At 35.6% G+C, this 23,037-nt stretch overlaps 1 protein-coding gene across 1 annotated transcript; it reads left to right on the top strand.

The window, feature by feature from the left end:
• The first annotated feature begins 18,287 nt into the window (after positions 1–18,287).
• Positions 18,288–20,027, top strand: LOC145166784 (uncharacterized). The gene has a single exon (XM_079085824.1). It carries the CDS (start codon positions 18,495–18,497, stop codon positions 19,827–19,829), a length of 1,335 nt encoding a protein of 444 aa, XP_078941950.1. The 5' UTR covers positions 18,288–18,494; the 3' UTR covers positions 19,830–20,027.
• Positions 20,028–23,037: the final 3,010 nt, after the last annotated feature.

The raw sequence follows: 23,037 nt of genomic DNA, 5'->3' as shown, positions 1-23,037 counted from the left end.
GAGTCCAAATACACCCGGAAGTGTACCTGGATCCCTCAAACCAAGGCTCTGATACCAACTTGAAACATCCCAAAAATACGGTCCAAAAATTTCATTTTTAATTTATATATAAAACCATAGTAACTCAAATCATCTCAGAAAACATAAGTGATAATATCTTAAAACATCATATCAAAACACTGTATCAAAATCAAATGTCAAAACATCATACCGAAGTCCGGCATCGGGCCCCGCCCGGCATCGAGCAAAGCTCGGTATGCATATAAACATATCAACAATACACATAATAAGCACATAACATAAACATATAAACATTCTTCGGGCCCCACCCAGCATCGGACCAAAATCTGGAAACATATAACATAACATATAAACATTCCTCGGGCTTTCCCCGTCATCGGACCGAAGTCCGGAACATATAAACAAGCACATGCAAGAATCACGAAGACATCAAGCATACAAACATTCCTCGGGCTTTCCCCGGCATCGGACCGAAGTCCGGAAACATATAAACACTTAAACCTACATCGGGCACTTCCCGGCATCGGACCGTAGTCCGACACATGCTAACATTCATAAACGGGTCTGTTGGATTAATGTCTAAGTCCATAACTATATTTGGTATGTACTTGACCCGACCCGGCATGGTCCATTTGGGTTGCACTTCACCGGCACAATTTATATGGATAGTCTTTTGAGAATAGTATATTTATGATTTATATTAATATATTATAAGTTCTAATATATTAATATGGAATCATATTATTTAATTAGTATTGATCAAGAATTAATTTAGAATTAATTAAGTGATCAAAAAGAACTAATTAAATATGGACTCTTATATATATGGAATGGGCCAAGTTCATTTAGGTTGGGCTAAGCTTTCATGGATGGTCCATGGAGCTTTTAACCCATGGATCCTATGTAAATGAAAGGTCATGGGTATTAGGGTTTACATGGATGTAACCCTAATCCTCCATAATATATAAAGGGGTCCTTGGCTCACAAAATTGGCACAAGTGCGTGAAAATAAGAGTGGGCCGATTTTAGTGTGCATACATATTCTCTCAAGTTCTTCCAAGGTGTTTTGGAGATTTGTAATTCAATTTGAGGCTTCCACACTATTGGAATTATGATGTTTTGTTGAATAGTTTAAATTAACTCTTATGGACTTTATTAATAGTTAATTAAAGCGTTTAATTAAAAGAGTATTATTAATCCATAAATATATGGTTTGAGTTTAATTAAATTAAAAGTCTAGTTTAATTAATAGATTAAACCACCAAGTATTTTAAATGTCTAAAATACACCTTTATACTATTATAATATTAAAAGTTTAATATATTATATGTATAAGAGCAAGTCGTCTTACCATTAGTAGGCCTCATTCACGAAGTCGGTCTATAAGGGGGGTATAAGGTTACTGCCTATAAAATGGCAGTTTAATGGGTGTCCACTCTCACTCACCGCTTCCTTGACCGGTGGAGGGTCGTTAGCCGAACAGGTAGGACAAGGACTATAATTCTCCCTTCATTATAAGTATAATGATAAATACTAAGTAACTAAACACTTATAAATTCCCAATCTTAGTTACTTAGGAAAATGTGAATAAGGTGCTAATCCTTGAAGTTACACTTTGCACTTTATTTAAGCTGTTAGTGGAGCGTGTGTGGTTAACCGGCACACTAACCTGGACTTAACAAGGTAGGCAAAAGGTAACTTAATGTTTATCATAGTATCGTTGGAGTGTGTGTGGTTAACCGGCACATCGATTGAGGGGTAAATATTAAGGGTACCAAGTATATTTGCATGGTTACTTCACACCTTGTTTTGTGATCCTCGGCATCCCAGTCACAAAACCTGAAGGGCACACTCGAGATTGAAACATGCCATTGAAAAGTTCAATGAATCTCAAAAGAATCTAGGAGTTTCAAAACCAATTAAAACCTAATAATACATTTCGTTTATCTTGGTGGAAATTGGTGAATCGTCATTCACCTACCTTCAAATATTTTATAGCTTGGATTAGGGCATCCCTCTTCCAAGTTATAAAATAGTTTGTTGGGTCCTAGCCTTAATATATCATATTGGGTGTTATATTAAGGACTTAAATCAACTTTACGTGAATTTCTCCCATTGTTGATGTCTGGTTTAGACAACAATGATCTTCCCAAACCAAGCTTTCCTAATGAATATGACTTCCCGAGTTTGGCTCATGGAAGTCATACTTCTCTTCCTCCACCTCCTCCAATTATTCTCCCTAACCCACAAGTTCAAGGTCACTCAAGCCCTAATGGAAAGCAAGGTCTATGTGTGATCACATCTTAGAGATGAAGTCACATATTGACAAGCCGGGAGAGTTGGGTGTCAAAGTCTTGAGAAAGTTGGATGTTCAATCACTTTCTAAATCACATAGTGAGTTCCTTTGGGACTACTATGAAACAGACTATGACATGAACCTTAATGATCATATCTATTTGCTTGGTGCTGCTGAATCAACAATGATTTGGAACGATAGTAAAGCAAATTTGATTAGAAGATCAACTTCCCAAAAACTTTATGGACAGTGACAATGGTGACACTGGAAATCCAGAAAAAGCATTCTCTTCCCAATGGAAAGGGATTGGCCATAGTCAACCCGGTTGACCAAATGGTAAAGAGAAAGGCTAAGTCTGAAATAGTCCCATTACCAAAGGGCCCATATATTTATTTTGCCAAAGGAAGGGGCGTTGATTGCAAAGCTGCCAAATTTACCTAAGGATGTTAAAGTCAATAAGTTTGACTCTACATCAGGTAGAGCCCATTATCTAACTCTGTTAAGTTCTATTCTGAGATCCTCATTACATGATGTGACTGGGTCACATGTTGATGTTTTAAGAATCAAAGAATAGAGAGAAATCTTAAAGGAAGTATATGTTGATTCTGATCGCGAAGGTGGATTTCAATCGCATCAGAATTTTGAGCAGTTGCTTACGAAGTTATGATATATTGCTAAGGAATAGATAACAACAATTTTCCATGTGGATTGTAAGGATAAGTTTTTCCGCAAAGTTTTAAAATAAAAGAAAATTGTTTAATTTTATTTATTTGAAGTATCCTTACAATGGCATTTGTGGAAAATTGTTGCTTATATGATTCCACTGACAGCAATATTGGAAAATGGATTTGATTCTTTCATTTCTGGTAGTGTCTAAATTTACCAAATCAGGAAAGTTCCTCATCGCCCAAGTTTCAATTGGACCGAAACTTGGAATCATGCAAGTTGAATAGTATGATGAATGAGAACTTTCAAGCATTGGAAAATCAAGACTAATTACTTGTTCACATGGATGTGTGAGTCAAGTGAAGGACTAAAGGGATCGAGTACACATTCTTGTGCATTGGTCATGTCCACCACAAAGCTCGTTAAGACTATTTGATTTACTAAAGTTTAGTAAATATGGTTATACTTACAAGTTTAAGTATAATTCTGAAACATTGGAAAAGTCTCAATGTATGGCAGAACGAATGGGAAGAATCAAATTAGGCAGAAAGATAAAAGTTTCTCAAATCTGAAAAGATGGGAGAGTACTCTAGTATCATGTTTGTGATCATCTTAATGATTTAGAAATCATATCACAATTAGTCCTCTAAAGGTCATCTTAGTGCATTCTTATGACTAAGAAGAGGAGTCATGAATTGTTGAAATGGTTAGATCAGGAAGATGAGTCATACTTCGTTCCAAAACAATTCTTAGAGTCATACTCCAAGATTGTAACTTGAGTGACATATCTTAAAGAAAGGTTTAAAACACTTATCAAATGTAAGAGTAAAAGTGTCCTACTCTTGTACATTTGAAATTGCTAAGTTGTGATGTTTTGGATAAAACAAAGACCAACTAAGGCCAATTGTGTGAAGTGTTTGTCTTGATAAAGAATCTGCACTATCTCTGGAATATTTGGCAAGATAGTCTTATATGTCAAGAGGATAGTGGGAGTCTTAAAGATCCTAAAAAGAATTTCAAGAACTAATCAAGAATAAAACCTGACGTTCTTCACTAGCACACGACTTGAGGTTTATAACCTATCGTGTTGACATATTCTGTGCCTATTCCAGTTAAAGTTGGCTTTGCATAGGAGTTCTGAAAGTTCTCAATTGGTTGCATAACAACTTGGAAGCAATGGCAGGCCCTATACTGCCAGGTGGCAAGAAGTTAAGATTGCATAAGTTCAGTCCATATGAGTTTGGATTTGTCATTATCCTTGTCTTATGACTATGGTTTTGACGATTCACATGGATAAGAACACATACACCATAAAATCTAAGGGTCATAAGGTTTCTCTCCGATTCATGAAAATGATGGTGAGGAAACACTTCCACCAAGTAGATTTGAAGCAGATGGCAAAAGGTCTAAACAATTGAGACTATGATTACGGCATCCCTTTTCATAGTTCTGAAATTGTTTAGACACACATGCATGCTATCTAAGGAAAGGTGTATGATTTTGATAAAGTTTTATCAAAGCATCTCGTATCAGAAATCTGAACTTTGGTAAGAAAGTCAATAAAGTATTGATTTCTAGAAGTCTAGCTTATTTCTGAGTACATGTTAAAGCTAGTGGGAGCATAAGTGTTATGCTAATAATGATCATGTTAGTGGGAGCATGATCATTATTGTTAGTGTTGCAAGTTAGCAATGTTAATTATAGAAAACAAAAGTTTCAATTCGTGAGGCTGCAGGGATTGAAAAAGTTGTTTTGCTATAATTAAGGGAGAGGATATACTTCATTTCAGTTCTAAAGGCTTAGATTGAGACCTTAATCATCTTTAGTCAAGAATATATATATGAATTTCATGTTGGATTGGTTCAACTTAAGGAAATTCTATATATTGCATTCTCAAAATTCGATTATGATTACGGCATCCCTCTTCATAGTCAAATTTTGAAAACATGGCAAATAAAAATATTGTAGCAAAAGACTGGTCTAGAATCATGTCTTTATGTGAGACATCATGAATCGTGTACCATTTGTTTTGGGTACAGGATCGATTGCATGTGCTATAATATTTGTCATTTCTAAATTTTTCCAAATGCCCAGAGCCATTAAGAAGGGAAAAGGTCTAGAATTGGATATGACTAAAATGATTAAGCAATTGTCGAGGACAATCTGAGGTTTACCAAAGATTGGTTGCTCAGGGACAGTTGGAAGTATAGTGCTAATTTTGGAAGGACCATATTGACATATTCTGAAAAGAGGCATCTCTTATTCAGAAGTGATAGTCAAAATTAGAATATGGAGTTGTCTCCATAGGTGGAAGTTATCTGTGTAAGATTAGAAAACTTAATGCAAGAAGCATGTCCAAAGCAATGTACTTTGAATATGAGACTTAGTTTCCATGGAGTTGATCTCCATTGGAATACCTTATAATGATTGTTGACAAGTCTTTGTGACTTTGTACATATTCATTACAGGAGGGTCAGTGCATATAAGTTTAAAATCTAAACAGATTTCAATAAATGATAGGAATTTGAAATTCTCACATTTTTCGATAAGGATTTGGGAGTGTAAAATTAGAATCATTGAAATTATGTTTAATTGGTTTATTTCACAAAGTAAGGATCATAGACAAACATAGAGTGCATACTTGGTGTATGGCAAAGCTATTGTTTAGAAAAACATAGTGTACATGCTTGGAGCATGGGACAACTAGTGTTTTTAATTCAGGTATAAAGTTGATAAAACCGAAACAATGAAATAATGAGTAATCAGTATGATGATAAATAAAAGTGGTCTATTTATATTCATAGGGTTTGATACCATATTTGATTCATTTATTCTTGTGTTTCATTTTGCATGTTTTGACTTCCAGAATAAACTATGTCATTCTTCCTGAATGACTAAGTTATTCAAACTATCCACAGTCGGTCATATGTTGGAAGTAGATATGAATCAAGACTGTCATGGGTTGGCTTGTAGAGGTCTAAGATGTTGGACAAAGCGGTGCTACAACACTCATGTGCTCATAAGTTCTGAGTATTGGATTCAACCCATGCTCATTTGAATCACTTCATCGATTTTATCACGAGTGATCATGAGACGATAATATCTTATATTCTTCAAACCTAGAGATATGAGTTGTTACTATGAATTGGTTATACATTGATTGCACGAAAACGCATTTGGTAACTCAATGTTATAAAACGTGCCTTTGTGTATGATTCAACAAGTAGTAGAACAAGCCATATGAGTCGAAGTTTATCCATTCCTTTTACCTTCGGGATAAAAGCGATATCTGTGGGCCCCTCGATGATTTAGCGATGACACATGTGAGTGCTTGGCCAAGCCATGACTGATTTGATTTGTTCAATCAGCCAGTCAGCATAAATCGAAAATCGGGAAACAACAAATGGACAGAGAGAATGATTATAATCCATGTCTCTGTCCATATGATATCTAGAATGGAGGAATATATGATCCCTTATCTAATGGACAAGTCATTGACAAGGTCAGAGTTCGACAGCGGCTTTAAGAGCTACGATTGCCAGTTAGGTTTTGAAGTCATACTCAATAATAGTTTTAGACTTATTAAAGTGGGAGACTGTTGGATTAATGTCTAAGTCCATAACTATATTTGGTATGTACTTGACCCGACCCGGCATGGCCCATTTGGGTTGCACTTCACTGACATAATTTATATGGATAGTCTTTTGAGAATAGTATATTTATGATTTATATTAATATATTATAAGTTCTAATATATTAATATGGAATCATATTATTTAATTAGTATTGATCAAGAATTAATTTAGAATTAATTAAGTGATCAAAAAGAACTAATTAAATAGGGACTCTTATATATATGGAATGGGCCAAGTTCATTTAGGTTGGGCTAAGCTTTCATGGATGGTCCATGGAGCTTTTAACCCATGGATCCTATGTAAATGAAAGGTCATGGGTATTAGGGTTTACATGGATGTAACCCTAATCCTCCATAATATATAAAGGGGTCCTTGGCTCACAAAATTGGCACAAGTGTGTGAAAATAAGAGTGAGCCGATTTTAGTGTGCATACATATTCTCTCAAGTTCTTCCAAGGTGTTTTGGTGATTTGTGATTCCATTTGAGGCTTCCACACTATTGGGGCTAAGCTCTTAAAGCTTGAAGACATCAAGCTACATCAAAAGGTATGTCATCTAACTAGAACTTTGTAGTATAGGTGCTTCATAATATGCTAGTTAGGATGAAACCTTGGAATAGTTAATATTTGCATGTATAATAGATAAAACATAGATCCAAGGTTTATAGGGTTGCATGTACACCATAGGAGTGTTAGAATGCTCAAAACCCAACAGGGTCGACATTGGTGCCTTAGACCCGTTCCTAGGAGGAAACTCACCTCAATGTCGTGAATAGCTTCCCTGCTCCGCAACCGGTTCTACTCACACCCTATACAGAACAACCTTTTAGCTAAAATTCCATACTCAAAACCTCTTCACGGGTTAACCTTGGTCAAATTCAAAGTCAACATCCTGGGTTGCCTCAACTCGCCGAGTTGGTCCATCGCCTCGTCAAGTTCCATGAATCATAAAACCTTAAATCGCGATCCAACTCGTCGAGTTCCTCCTATCTACAGAATCGGAACTGCTCCAATCAACTCGTCGAGTCATCCTTGAGCTCGTCGAGTTTTGCCTTCAATTGAATCGGGATACTTCTTCCCAACTCGTCGAGTTCCTCTATGGGCCCGACGAGTTCTTCAGTCTGTTAAGCCATCTTAATAGATTAAGCCCTCAATCTTTAGATCTGAGCTTCATACTTCACCTATACACTGAAAATGCCCTTTAAGGGTAAAGTTTCCAACTTTACCCATTAATACCCTTACTTAATGGGTCTAGCTCAAACCCTAACTCTTTAGGACCTAGATCTTGTTCCACAAGCCATCCATACTCCAAACTAAGGCATACAAATAGAGATCTAGACCCTAAACACTACATTAACACGTAAAGCTTCTTCCTTTCACTCCATGCATGGCCTTTTGGAGCTTAAAAGGCCAAAATGACATCCTATAGCTTGCATGGGGCTTCAATGGCCATAAAGTTTTCACCTTTATGACATGAAAGCCATCCATGATTCCAGATCTGATGGTTTACCCACTTGGGACGTCTATAACCCAAAGATCAAGCTTCTTGGACCAAAAACCCCATAAGATGATAATAAAGAGATCTAAGAAGTTACTAAGCAAGTTTGAGACTTGCTTACCAGAAAATGATGAGATTGAGATGGAGTCTCTGGATCTACTAGCTTCCTCTTGAATCCTCTAGCTTCTTCTTATTCCACAAGCTTCAAACACATAAAGCTTCACTCAAAAATGGCTCACAAGCTCACAATTGCATTAGAGTTTCTGAATCTAGGGTTTGGGACTTGGAGGCTGTAAATGAGGCTGGCATAAAGGGATTAAGATGCTTAAATAGGGTGCAAAACCCCGAAATTAGGGTTTCATTCTGGCAGCCCTACTCGTCGAGTTGAGGCTTCCAACTCGTCGAGTAGACTTCAAAACCCGCGTCCAAAACCAATCACTACTCGACGAGTTTGGGGCCTCCAACTCGTCGAGTTCCTATACAAAAATGAATAAATTAATAATTTAAATGTGTACCAGGAACCAGGTGTTACACTTATGCAAGGATCTCAATGCTTTGAATTGGTTTGCAGAAGTTTCAGTATGACTAAGTCTCCGACTTCGAATTCAACGTGTCTTCGCTTCGCATCAGCCCATTTCTTCATTTTCTTTCTAGCCTTGTCGATGTAAGCTCGAGCTTCATTAGCTTCTTCATGCCATTCCTTCACAAACTTGAATGTTGATGGGTTGTTTTCCTGAATAAGGGGTTGTCAATGCGTCACGATTGAGAGGCTACTGTCTGGTCACAATCTAAAACGGGCTTCTTCCGATGGAGTCATTTTTCTGCAGATTAAAGGGGAATTGGGCAACATCCAACAGCTTTCCCCAATATTTTTGGTGGGCACTCACATAGTGACTGAGGTACAGCTCTAACAAGGCATTGACACGTTCGATTTGGCTATCACTTTGAGGGTGGAAGTTGGTTGAGAAGTTCAGATCTGTTCCCAAGAGTTTGAATAGTTCTTGCCAGAATTTCCCTGTGAATCATGGATCATGGTCATTGATAATGTTACGTGGAATCCCCTAGAGTTTTACTATATTCTTAAAGAACACCCGAGCCACATCATCTACTTTACATTATGTTATGAACAAAATAAATGTTGCATATTTGCTTAATCGATCCACTACCACCATAATTGCCCCGAACACTTCTGATTTTGGAAGGGCTACTATGAAATCCATGGAGATGTTATCCTAAGGTCTATCAGCAATCGGAAGAGGTTCCAAGAGTCCCGCAGGTCGTTTTTGTTCCCCTTTGTCCTGTTGGAAAACAAGACATGTCGTCGTGCATGTGTGTCCAATAGTGGCATTGCTGGACAAGAGTAAGAGTCTGGTGCATTCAGGGGTGACCAACCCACAATGAATCATGACATTCTTTGATTATTGAACGGCGCAAATTATTCCACATTGGAACATATATTCGATTCCCCACAGTGTATAATAGTTCATCTTCTAGCCAAAACCTTCGAGTCTTTCCTTTTTTTTCACCAGCTTCACCAAATTGCTTGCGATCGGGTCGTGATTCATTCCTTCTTTCAACTGTTCGATTAGGACTACTGGGGGTTGAGTAGACGAGATCCCTGCTAATTCTTCCTTCCGACTAAGGGCATCAGCAACAACATTTGTTCTTCCAGGCTTGTACATTAGATCATAATCAAATTCTGCTAGGAAATCCTACCATCGGGCATGTTTCGTGCTTAGGCATTTTTGCGTTTGGAAGTAGCTCGTAGCAATGTTGGCAAGTACCTTGGTGGGCGGCCCTCATGTTCTTCAAGTGTTTCCCTAATCGCTGCAACATAACACACACTTTCTCTTGCTCATTTCTTAAGTTGTAAGGATGACATCAACGGTGTGATTTCTTTGTCTCCTTTCAACCGTGTCACTTAGATGAGGCTCTCATCAAGAAAAATAAGCGAGCTCACAAAAGGAATTGGGAATATATGAGCTTTTCTTAAGAAGGACAAGCCGAAAACAACCCTGAAATCATCCATTAAGGCAATGGTAAAAGTTAGATCAACTGTCCAATTATCAATACGCACCTTAATAGTAGTTGTCCCCAAAATCTTCTTAGCTCCTGAGTTGACAACTTTCATTGTGCCACTTCCTGGGAGACAAATAACGCCAAGTCTTTCTGCCTCTTTTTCATCCAGGAAGTTGTGGGATGCCCTGGTGTCCACAGGTTCTACCGATTTCTTCTCATTCATCGACACATCCATAAATTGAAGGCCTTTCTCTTTGTCTGCCTCTTTTGACAAAAGTTGTGTCAAAGCTGCAATATGCCTTATTGCGCCTAACTCTTCTTGTGTCTCCGTCTCGCCCTGGCCTTTGTTCACCATATCCGCAAATAATACATTCATAGCCTTCCGGTTGGGGCATTCCCGTGTCCAGTGGGGTCCAACACAAATGAAACAAATCTTGCTAGGTGCTTTCGGGGGGATGCTTTTAAATTGATTGTCGAACTTGGGCATATTCGCACGTCGATCTTCAAACTTCCTTGGGGCATTATTATCTCCTCCTATGTTTGCAACATATGCGTTTCTTTGTGTGGGCCTGTATTCTAGCAATGATTCTGCCATCGATATCGCCTCGTCCAAGATCTGGACATTCCTTTGGTTTAGCTCGGCCTTAGCCCAATCATGTAACCCATCTTTAAAGTAGAACAAGGTGTCTCTATCCGACAGATCTTCGATTCCCAGCATGATAGTGGTGAATTCTTTTATGTAGTCGGCAATAGTGCCTCCTTGACGCAACCATCTCAGTTTCCCCATGGCTTCTTCAGTGGCATTGTATTGGACAAAATGCTTCCACAACTAAACCTTGAAGTGATCCTAAATTTCGATGGTGCATGTCCCATTCTCCCGTTTGGTGTACTTCCTCCTCCACCAAAGTTGGGAAGATTCTCGCAGAAATTCCAGGGCGTTTCCGATCTTCGCGACATCATAGATTACGTCACTTGCATCAAAGTACTGCTCTAATCCAAACAAGAAATTTTCGACCATGGCAACATTTCTAGTTCCATTATACACATCAAGTTTGGGGATTTTGATACTAGGGCTAGCATCATGGCTTCCAAGTTTCCCCAACATCAAGGGTCGTCTCTTGGCTTCTCGCTTTAGCACCTCCATATCTTCTCGGATAACACAGATTTCATCTCCCAAGGACTTATTGTGGGGCAACAACTCTTTAGAAATGGAACCAAGCTCCTATTTGAACTTGATATTCACATCATCGATCTGAATCTTGACAGCCTATTCCATCTCAACATTCTCTACAGTCAACTCGTCGATCTTCTCATACATATCACCGATCTAAGCCTGCATGCCTTCCATAAGAGACTCGAGGTTAGCAACGCGGGTCTCCGCAGTTTTACCAGAGCTGTTGGGCGGAATGAGAGGAGGCCTGGATTTGCTTCGAGACTTTGACCTTTTGGTCTTCGTCTTCTCAGCTTCCCTACCACAATCATCAAGGTTCTCGGGGGTAATAACAGATTCTTCGCCTGCCATCGTGTTGTAAACCTTCAAAGGAGTACCTAGGATAAATCCTTTGCTCTGATACTACCTGTCACAAAATCGATTTCAGACCCATGCGACCTTGGCAATCTTGGTGTTAAAGACGCCAAGTAAGTCGGAAATATTACGAGAGGTTAACTAACAACACTTGCAAATCAAAAAGTGTTGGGAACTTGTATTGATTGCGCTACCAAATTCGTGTGTACAAATGAGAGAGGGAAGAGCCCTTTTTATAGGCTTCCGTGGAATAGAAACAGTCATGGAAAACAAAAGGACAAGTAAACTAAAAGACTTGAAATAAAGGGACACATTCTAGAAGCCAGCCAACTAGTGGGCTGGACTGGACTCAACTAAGCACAACCGGGGCAATTGGGTTTGGGCTGTAACATTGGGCTAAGGTATATATATATATATATATATATATATATATATATATATATATATATATATATATAGAGAGAGAGAGAGAGAGAGGTAAGTTCAAATGTTTCTCACATCTATTGTGTGCTAAAATGCACCAATGAGAATTTAGTAAAAATTAAATTATTATTTAATAAAATAAAGATATATATTAAATGATTTCCATAATTATATGTATATTAAAAGATATCTATAATTATAATTCTTTTATTATGGAAACTAATTAAATTCGTCATTAATGTTAGCAATAATATTTTTTCAGAATAAATTTGTAGCTAGAAGAATGAGATTGTATTATAGTAGAATGAGAGAGTATTCTAATAGAATAAACTCTCGTTCTTCATATTCTATGCAACTTTATTGTATTTTAGGCGAGTGTGTCCTGAAACAAAATACGAATCCATACATAAAAATGTAGATGCGAATTCATTCTGAAAGAATGTTATTGCTGCCATTAATAACAAATTTAATTAGTTTCTATAGAAAGAGAAAAATAATTATGGATATCATTTAATATATATATAATTATGGAAATCATTTAATATCTATATTTATTTAATCAAATAATTATTTAATTTTTACTAAACTTACTGGTGCATTGTAGCATACAATAAATATAAGAAACACATTAATCTAGCTATATATATATATATATATATATATATATATATATATATATATATATATATATATATATATAAGAAACACATTAATCTAGCTATATATATATGCCCCCACCCCCCTAAAAACATGGGTCTTGGACGGTTGCCTGAATTGCCCATCAAGACCGGGCCTAACCAAACCCATCGATTTTATATTTTGGTAAATAAAATATTTCATACACGTCTTCTATATGAAATCTAGCATATGATAGTTTGGTAGTTTCGAAAAGTAACACATAAAGGTTAATTATATTCAATTAGTTCGACATTTTCAGGTTTGGTAAAAGCTAAAATGGCTTCCCTTAGTACTATAAAGTTACGAAAAACAATATTTCTAATTTAGGGGGTGTTTGGCTTAGCTTTTCACAGCCCAAAAGTCCTTTTTGGAAAAGTTACAAAAAGTCAGGTTTTCCTGACTTTTCCAAAAAGTTCCTTTTCCTTGTATTAAAACTCCAAAAATAGCTTTTAAAACTAGTTTTGCCAAACATCTTTTGTTTTTTTTCTTTTCCACAAAGGACTTTTGGCTGTGAAAAGCTAAGTCAAACACCCCCTTAGTTTACACACCTTCTTCTATCTTTTTTCATGAAAAAACATCAATTTTCGATCTATAATAAAAATCTATTTTGCTATTTGTCATTTTTTAATAATTTATATTTTTTTCACATGTTCACTAAAAATGATATATTTTCTTTTTCCACTTGTCATTGTTATATTTTTTTTTTGAGAATCTTTGTTTTTTTAAATAATAAGATTAATAAACATTTAATTAGGAATTAATCAACAACTAGTAAAGAACCCGCGGCTACGCCGTTTTTGGAGTAATATGGAAAAAATCGGCCAATTTAAAAAAATATGTGCTGAAATTGTAAATCACCATAAATAGGGGAGAAAGTCGACAACCCCTAAAATTAGATGTCAAAAGTGTACAACGAAAAAGAAGGGACATTGGTGGAGAAAATCCAAAAATGTTGTGGCAATAATGTTAAAGTTGTCAAAGTTGGGAAAATATGGTGGCAAAATTTTAAAGGAAGTTTTCTGTGTTTTTTATGTCAGAATGTAAAAGTTTTGACTACAAGGACGAAAAGTGTCAAATTCATTAAAGATTTGTGGCAAAAACACCAAAATGTAAATCGTTTGACTGCAAGGACTAAAAGTGTCAAAGTCATTAAAGATTTGTGGCAAAAACCTTAAAGCACAAAAACTTAATTAAAATGCAAAAATGTAAAAATTTTGACTTTAGGGACTAAAAGTGTCAAATTCAGTACACTTTTGTGGCAAAAACCTAAAACCTAAAAAGGTACTATTCCTAAGCACCTTTGGATTTAATATATATATATATATATATATATATATATATATATATATATATATATATATATATATATATATATATATATATATATTAGCCGCCTCTAATCTTGAAGTTTCCAATCCAAACCGTTGTATTTGAAACAGATCCAAAATATGCACGATAATGGCTTGGTTCTTCAATCATTTGATGTAAACAATAAAATAATGCATTTATCATCCTATATATATTTTTTGAAACCATAAATAATTTAAATCTTCTCGTATTGGGATTGAACCCATGACCTCGTAGTTAGTTGTTAGATTAAGTAGGAAACTTCATGCCAATCCTTATATTTAGAACAAAATATTCAAACATCCATTTTTGTATCGAAACTGTTTTATTTGAATTTAACAAATCAGAATATTCACCAACGGGCTTCTAGCGCAGCGGCATCAGGTGGTGCCCTCCCTCCTTGAGGTCGAGGGTTCAAGTCCCGTCGTGGACGTATGTGAATTTAGGTGTTAGTTTAGGAGTAGATTATATATTGTATTTGCCGGTAAAAAAAAAGTAATAATAACAAATCAGAATATTCAATTGATATCCAATATATTTATGATGAAATGGATTACCAGTCTTTATTTGAAATCCGGATAGTTATACAAAACGGTGTTATTGTAAAACTAATTTAAATTAACAATTAGTTATTTTATGCAACAAAATTAATTAAAATCTTCGAATATATTACAAAGTTAAATAAATAAATTATCATGGGATTAGTCGGATAAATAATTATGATATCTTAGCAATAGGACATCTAATGTTGTATTCAAATAAGTCTTTGAAAATTTTGTGATTCACGACAATTCTTTAAAATATGTCAATAGTTTCTTTAATTAGTATAGATTGAAGTACTTACTTATTCATCATTTTTGGTTGTATTTCACAATTTACTTTAAAACTTCTTCATGTTTATATCTTCATATATAACTTTTTTTAATTAACCCGTATAGTACACGAGTCTTACAACTAGTAGATAACATAGGGAAATCTTGTATACACTACTAGAAAAATATAAATAGAATACAGTTGTTAGCATCGTCTGTATTATTAGAAAAGGAAAAAAAGAACATATATAATTCAATATATAATACAGTTAAATGAAGACTTAGAGTACAATCATATGAAATGAAAAATCGTATTTAATTATTGGCTTACACTCACCAAAAGGCTTCTAGCCCAGTGGTATCAGGTGGTGCCCTCCCCATTTGAGGTCGAGGGTTCAAGTCCCATTGTGGACATATGTGAAATTAGATGTTAGCTTAGGAATAGATTATATATTTGTATTTGTCGGTTAAAAAAAATGAGTTTACACTCTTTAAGTGTGGGCTGTTAATTCCCAATGGGTCATTATGTAGATTTAATGCTATTGGATCAGATAATCGGGCTTTGATGAGTTTTAAAATAAACTTGGTTCATCAATTCAGATCATTTGATTGTGTTTATTAAACTTGAACTTATGAAGGGGCAAATTTCATGGATTAATAATTAATGATTAAAGCTAGTTTTCGGGTTCAAATATTGGGTCAAAATACAAACTTAGCTAAGCCTTATTAAACTTTATTAATGTGTGTTTAAAACTATAATTCGAGTATCTAAAATGATAATTTTATGTGGTTAAAATAAATAAGGAAATTAAGTATATTATTTTGGTAAGATGATTAATTATAAACAATTAAATTATCTAAGGCATATCATATACTTAATGGTGGAGGGTGTAATAGGTCTAACCAAACAATCGAGACACTTATGGTATTTATATTGGTCACATAGGGTTATCTGGCGACTGACTACGACTTTAGGAGTCAATTATTCTTGGCACGATAATAATGAAGATATAGTATGGAATGCTCAATTGTCTTTGAGGTTGATCCGGGTGTGACTACTTTCTGGTCCGCACCTTATAGAGATTTAAGTGTGCTTTTGATAAGGTGAGTCTCTTCTCACTTACTTGTGGGTCGAATGCACCAATGTCGGCCCAATAGATTGCAACGTGTATAATGTTAACTGTCTTTGTGACTCTTACATGTATGTTTGGGTTGAAATACACCCAGGGCAGGGCCCATTGATATGTATTGGGTTGAAATATACCCTAGGTTGGGCCCATTATTGTATGTTGGGTTGAAATATACCCCATGGCTGGGCCCATTATTGTATGTTGGGTTGAAATATACTCCAAGTCTGAGTCCATTATTGTATGTTGGGTTGGAACATACCCCAGAGTTGGGCCCACTAATTTGTATGGTATGTGGTATGTTGGCGGAACTCACTAAGCTTTGTGCTTACGGTTTATGTTTAAAATGTTTTCAGGTACATCTGGTTTCAAAAGGAAGAATCCGACTTGATCGCACTGCATCCCCTGAAGATTTATTTCACATTAATTGTTTTTGATTTTACTCTGATGTTTTGAGAATACTTTTAATCTGATTGTCGTTTGAGTTAATGAATGAGTGATTTTGACTTACTAAAAATGAATTTTTTACTCGATATTTTTGGGATGTTACACAAATATATTTAGTTCTACCCACGAAATATTGATCCCTAACATTACATTAGTTCCATACGCATGCTTACGCAATCTGCACCACCATCATCACCACAACGATCACAATCATTTTTCATGCCACCATCACTACCCTTCACAGTTTCCTCTGAAAATTAATGCATCGACTACGATATAATCACTTCTGAAACCAAATCTAATTAAGCTTCTGCAATGACTTTGAAAATTCTACTGGATTTCTTCTTTCATCTTGAAAATCCATTGACGAGCTTCAAAGAATACCAATCCTATACATTACCGTTTCTGTTTGCTGATGAATAAGTTCTTGTCCCTAAAGTAAACTAGGTTTAAAGAGACTCGATCTCAACTTGTCTTATTTCATCGTGTGGTTTGGTGTATGTATCTCAACTTTCTTTGTTAATTGATTTTATGACGAAATTATGATTTCCTTGGTTGTGATTAAAAGGTTGTACGTTCACTATTACCTTTGCTTTTTAGATGAGCACCAAGTGTTAAAAGGAAATTCCCCAACGACATGTTTATTGATTGGATTACTTTGTGAACATGTTTTTCCTTTGTTTTCTTTATTTTTTCAAATATCTGGATCAATTGCCTCTATAATGTTACCATCACTTGTAAATTCTCACAATTTTTTATTATTATTATTTTTTTTAACATATCTTAGATGGGAACTAGTTTCAGCATGTGATGATTCTTCGTACCCACCACGACAAGAAGGTAACTACACAAATTGCTATTATCTATCTTTATTATTATTATTCATACATTAAGATCAGAGAACGTTATGTTATTATTTCAAGCTAGTGTGTTTTTCCTTCATGCTCAAATGGGAGAATACCAAAATGGCCTTATTGAAGAATTATTGGAGTGTACTCTTTTACTAGAATAAGTACTCATTTTTTTTTTATTTAGTGTACCATATTTGTCTGTGTGCTTGTATATATTTTGTATTTCATATTGTGATAAGTTTGATGTTTGGTGTTAATATATTGTTATAGAGTACATGATGTAAAATATTGTTAGTTTTAATACAAAAGTGTATCATATGAGATTACAAATGGTTATAGAATACAAAACTCTAATCTAATACACCCGTGATATAATCATCCGTATTATATATGTAAATATTACCTTACTACAATACACCCCTGATATAATCATCCGTATTATATATGCAAATATAACCTTACTGTAATTTTCATTTTCTAGTAGTGATACTACATTAATTTTTACAAAAAATTCTAGGAAATAAGGAATCATTAAGACGAATGCCAGGGGAAGGACGAAAGTAATAAAAAATTACACTTTATATATTTTATTTTTCTAAATTAATGTAACTTTTTAATTTTTTATTCAAAGATGTATTTTTATTTTTAATTAATATTAGTTTTATTGAATACAAAAATAAGAATGGTGGAATGATCGAGTATTTTTATAAGGATAAGGTGGTATGATTTGAGGCTGATGTTACAATATTTTATTTTTGGTGTGGTGGGGAAATAACTGACCAATATTGTAAACAAAACTTACCGACATGAAATATGTCGACGAACCAAATCTTGTCGACACGGCGTGACTTCACAAATTGACTCTTATGACTTTATCTATAATATAATATATGTAGGTTTAGAATCCATTCGTTTGCTGAATGTATTAAAAAGACAGTCCATAGTATAATGCTTACAACGTGTGGTTCTCTCATATGCGCATCTTCATTTCACCGCGTATACCAGCTTTTCATCGTCTCACTTTCCAGTTTCCTCTATATAAAGCCCCCCAAATCTCATAAAATAAAACACAAGAAAATCACAAACGAACCAAGGTTGTTCAATACTACGTTTTCAAGCTTCTTCTATATCTTATCGAGTGAAAAGAAAAATGGCACAATACGAAGGAGATCAAAAATATGGAAGAGAAGGTCGGCAAACAGATGAGTATGGCAACCCTGTTCGGAACACTGATGAGTACGGAAACCCACTTCACTCTAACACCCCTTTTGCCGGTACGGGCACCGGAACTAGGACAGGCTACGATCAAGAAGGCCACGAGAAGAAAGGGGTGATGGAGAATATCAAAGAAAAACTTCCCGGTGGTCACAACACGAACGAGCATCAAAGGGTGTCCACAACAACGGCAGGAGGCCACCATGGCATTGGTGGTGGTTATGTCGAAGGAGGGGAAACCCACGAGAAGAAAGGGGTGATGGAGAAGATCAAAGAAAAGCTTCCCGGTGGTCACAACACGGACGAGCATCAAAGGGTCTCCACAACAACAACAGCCGGTGTTGGTGGTGGTGGTTATGGAGAAGGTAGGGAAACCCACACCAAAAAAGGAGTGATAGAGAATATAAAAGAAAAGCTTCTTGGTGGTCACAACACGAACGAGCATGAAAGGGTGTCCACAACAACGGCAGGAGGCCACCATGGCGTTGGTGGCGGTTATATAGAAGGAGGGGAAACCCACGCCAAGAAAGGGGTGATGGAGAATATAAAAGAAAAGCTTCCCGGTGGTCACAACACAAACGAGCATCAAAGGGTGACTACAACAACGGCAGGAGGCCACCATGGCGTTGGTGGCGCTTATGTGGAAGGAGGTGAAACCCACGAGAAGAAAGGGGTGGTGGAGAAGATCAAAGAAAAGCTTCCCGGTGGTCACAACACGGACGAGCATCAAAGGGTCTCCACAACAACAACAACAGGCGGTGTTGGTGGTGGTGGTTATGGAGAAGGTAGGGAAACCCACGCCAAAAAAGGAGTGATAGAGAATATAAAAGAAAAGCTTCCTGGTGGTCACAAGACGAACGAGATTCAAAGGGTGTCCACAACAACGGCTGAAGGCCATCATGGCGTTGGTGGCGGTTATGTGGAAGGAGGGGAAACCCACGCCAAGAAAGGGGTGATGGAGAATATAAAAGAAAAGCTTCCCGGTGGTCACAACACAAACGAGCATCAAAGGGTGTCTACAACAACGGCAGTAGGCCACCATGGCGTTGGTGGCAGTTATGTGGAAGGAGAGGAAACCCACGAGAAGAAAGGGGTGATTGAGAAGATCAAAGAAAAGCTTCCTGGTGGTCACAACACGGACGGACATCAAAGGGTGTCCACAACAACATCAAGTGGCGTTGGTGGTGGTGGTTATAAGGAAGGACGTGAAACCCACGAGAAGAAAGGGGTGATGGAGAAGATCAAAGAGAAGCTTCCTGGACATCATTAGATCCTATGGTATCTTTGCGAAGAATCATATGTATATACACAATAATAATATGGTATTGTTGTCATTTGTCATGTATGTTGTTGATGGGTAACAAGTAGAGAGATGAGATTGAGCGTTGTATGGTGTGTTATCTCGCATGTAATTTGATTTAGTTTTATTGTGTTTATGGAAGATACTTTGGTTTTCTTGAGATTATAATTAATACTAGTACACAACAAATTTAATAGTCCGATGGATTTTTTTAATTGGTGCGGTTGTAGCCTTAAACAATATTATTAAATCACCTATAACTATTTTCGCATCAATACACCAAGAAACCGTACCATTTAAAGTATTTGTTAGTACGGTTTCATAAAACTGCATTAAAATGCATTTATTGGTGCGCGTGTTCAACATCACACCATTAAACATTGTTATTTGGTGCAAAGGTTTATAAATCACACCATTAGAACATGATTTTTTTTAAAGCGGTTTACGTATAACTGTACTAAAAATGCATATATTGGTGCGCTTGTCTAAAACCTCACCATTAGATATTGTTATTTGGTTAGAAGGCACTATTAGATATTGTTATTTGGTTAGAAGGTTTATGAATCGCACCATTAAAACACTTTTTTTGGTGTGATGTTTTATAAATCACACAATTAAAACTCGATTTAGCCATTTTGAGTTTTTAACATATTTTCAAAATCACACTTCTTATTATTCATCGAGATCCTCTATGCACAAATTCGTCAAAAATTCGAAATTTCTCCATTAAATCATACTCCTCGTGTACATCATTTGTTTGTTTCTTTAATATGTTGTTTTATATATATATATATATATATATATATATATATATATATATATATATATATATATATATATATATATATACTAGAAAAGTTTGAGGTATGTGCTAAGCACGACCCCAAAAAAGGTAATCTGTGTATTTTTTTCAGGTGTCTAAAGTATGTTATGCTAATAACGAAAAAGGTTAAAGTACAATGCTACAATATATTGCTTGAATCATCACCAGCCATCCGAGCGAGCAGAAAAGATGAACTGTAGGTTTGTTAACTTGAGAATCTTCGCCTATTAAGAACCATGAGAAAAAGAATTAAATAGGAAAATATGTTTTGCTCAATTTAGAGATATACACGCTATAATACAAAGTTTATTCATTGCAAACTTTGCATGCATTTTGCTATAGAAAAGCAAACACAAACCATTCTTTTCATTACATTAACACAAATATGTTGTGTAAAAACCATATGAGAAAACTTTGGCATTAAAGAACTTATAAAATACCTTAAAGTATATTAGAGCTAACAATATACATATATTTTATGGTGTTTTATAAGGTATGTAATGCCAACTTTTTCTCAAATGATTGTTTAAGAGCATTATTGCGTTTGACATTATTTTTGCCTTTTTATAACAAAATACATGCATAATATATCATCTTGCTTTGAATATAACAATATTGAGTTTCATGGGAAAGAATATTTTTCTTAAAAAACCAAAAGTATTATAAGTTGCATCGAGTCCAATTAACATGACCCTCTATACTAAACACCTTCTGTAAATCAGTTACATGTGAAAGAAAGAATGAAACAGTAATTATTAAGTGAATAATCAAGAAAAAGATTAACTTACTTAATAACCAAACTTGAGCAAGAAATTCCTATCTTCTACCGACATCTAGAAGCTTCGTATTTTTTTGACATTAAGATACATCTATCAGTTTTTGAAACGTGGAAATCATATAATTTACAAGAATGGGTGGTTTTTCATAATTGTGGAAATATAAATATAAATACAAATAGTTTCCAAAATTGATCATTTTTGAAAAGAAAAGGGCATAAACTATAACACATTTACCTGTTTATACTTATATAGATAGGTACCATACTTATTTTCTACCCACAACAGCAACCAACTCACATTCTTTACCAATATGGACAACTTGCAATCTGAAACCAATAAAAATAGCAACGTATTTACCTGTTTTAACAAATATAGGCAACCTAACTCACTATCTAATCACAATAGCAGCCAATTTACATTTTCTTTTACTGATATGGACAACTTGTAACCTGGAAACATACAAAATAATGACGTGGCATCGTCTGTGGTTCCCATATGTGAGATCCTGTGAAGGACCATATATGTTGGGATAAGCCTGAATTACTTTCAAAAAAAGATAAATTTTTGTCTTTATCGTCAGACATCACGATATGTCCCAATTACGTCTATTGTATCATGTACAGAATTTTGTAAAAATCAAATAGAGAAAGTTCATGAAACTAATGAGAATTAGATCAAATGAGAAAAGGAAAGGGAAACATACCAACGATAACAAACAACCTTCCTTTAAGCCTGTGAAATCAGTAAAAATGTATTATGACATTAATGCTTAAAATTTTCAACATAAACTTGTCTGATTAGTACTTGCAAAGGATAAAGATTACCAGAGTTACAGTAGCATGTTTATGTTCCCTTATTTGTAGGAATCTTTTCCTGGTAGTGCAACCAAGGATGCTTGCTTGGTGCTAACTTTAGAAAGTCAGTAAGCCTCTTAATCATAGTTCTCTACATTAGTATTCACAATTTATATCTATTGGATAATTTAGGGTTTTAACATCCAACTCTTGGATTAATCCTAAACAACAATAACAAAAGTCGAAATTAAAATTAAAATCAAATTAGGGTTATGTAGATATTAATGTGTAATTATACGTACCCGAAGCGAACATAGGCACCAGAAGGAGCGACTTTGAAAGTCTTCATCGTTGTAAATTGATTCAACGATATACTCAAAGTCGTTGATCGACACCACTGACGCTTGTTGTTCTCTGTCACCAGAAATTCAAATCAATTAAGCATAGATATTGGTGTCGACGATTGAAATTGAGAAGAAGAAACTTAAGCATTTAGATCGATTTGTCGAATGACGACGCTAACGATGATTAATTGGGAAATGAGTCGTGGTGATGGTATCGATTGAATAAAAAGGATTCAGAGGGTCGATGGAGATTAAATGGAGAAAACGGGGAGCGGTCCCCGAAAAATAAATTGGGTGACCAGGCTTCACTCTCTATAACTCTCGATTTTCACCCTCCATGGGTTAGAATAAAGGTCTGAGATTTATTAGACGGGGATGATGGGTTTCAGGGGAGGGAAACGGTGGATTGGGGCGGTTTCAAATGGCTGAAACATCAAG

The sequence above is a fragment of the Lactuca virosa genome, chromosome 3, assembly GCF_052849685.1.
Source record: "Lactuca virosa cultivar CGN04683 chromosome 3, Lactuca_virosa_CGN04683_v6, whole genome shotgun sequence".
In the NCBI taxonomy this organism is placed as follows: Eukaryota; Viridiplantae; Streptophyta; class Magnoliopsida; order Asterales; family Asteraceae; genus Lactuca; species Lactuca virosa.
Note: the sequence above shows the minus strand (reverse complement) of the source record. Positions and strands in the feature narration are given on the sequence as shown.

What these genes read in the sequence shown, in the direction of transcription:
- LOC145166784 (XM_079085824.1), top strand. Translation starts at nt 18,495, where the DNA reads ATGGCACAATACGAAGGAGATCAAAAATATGGAAGAGAAGGTCGGCAA.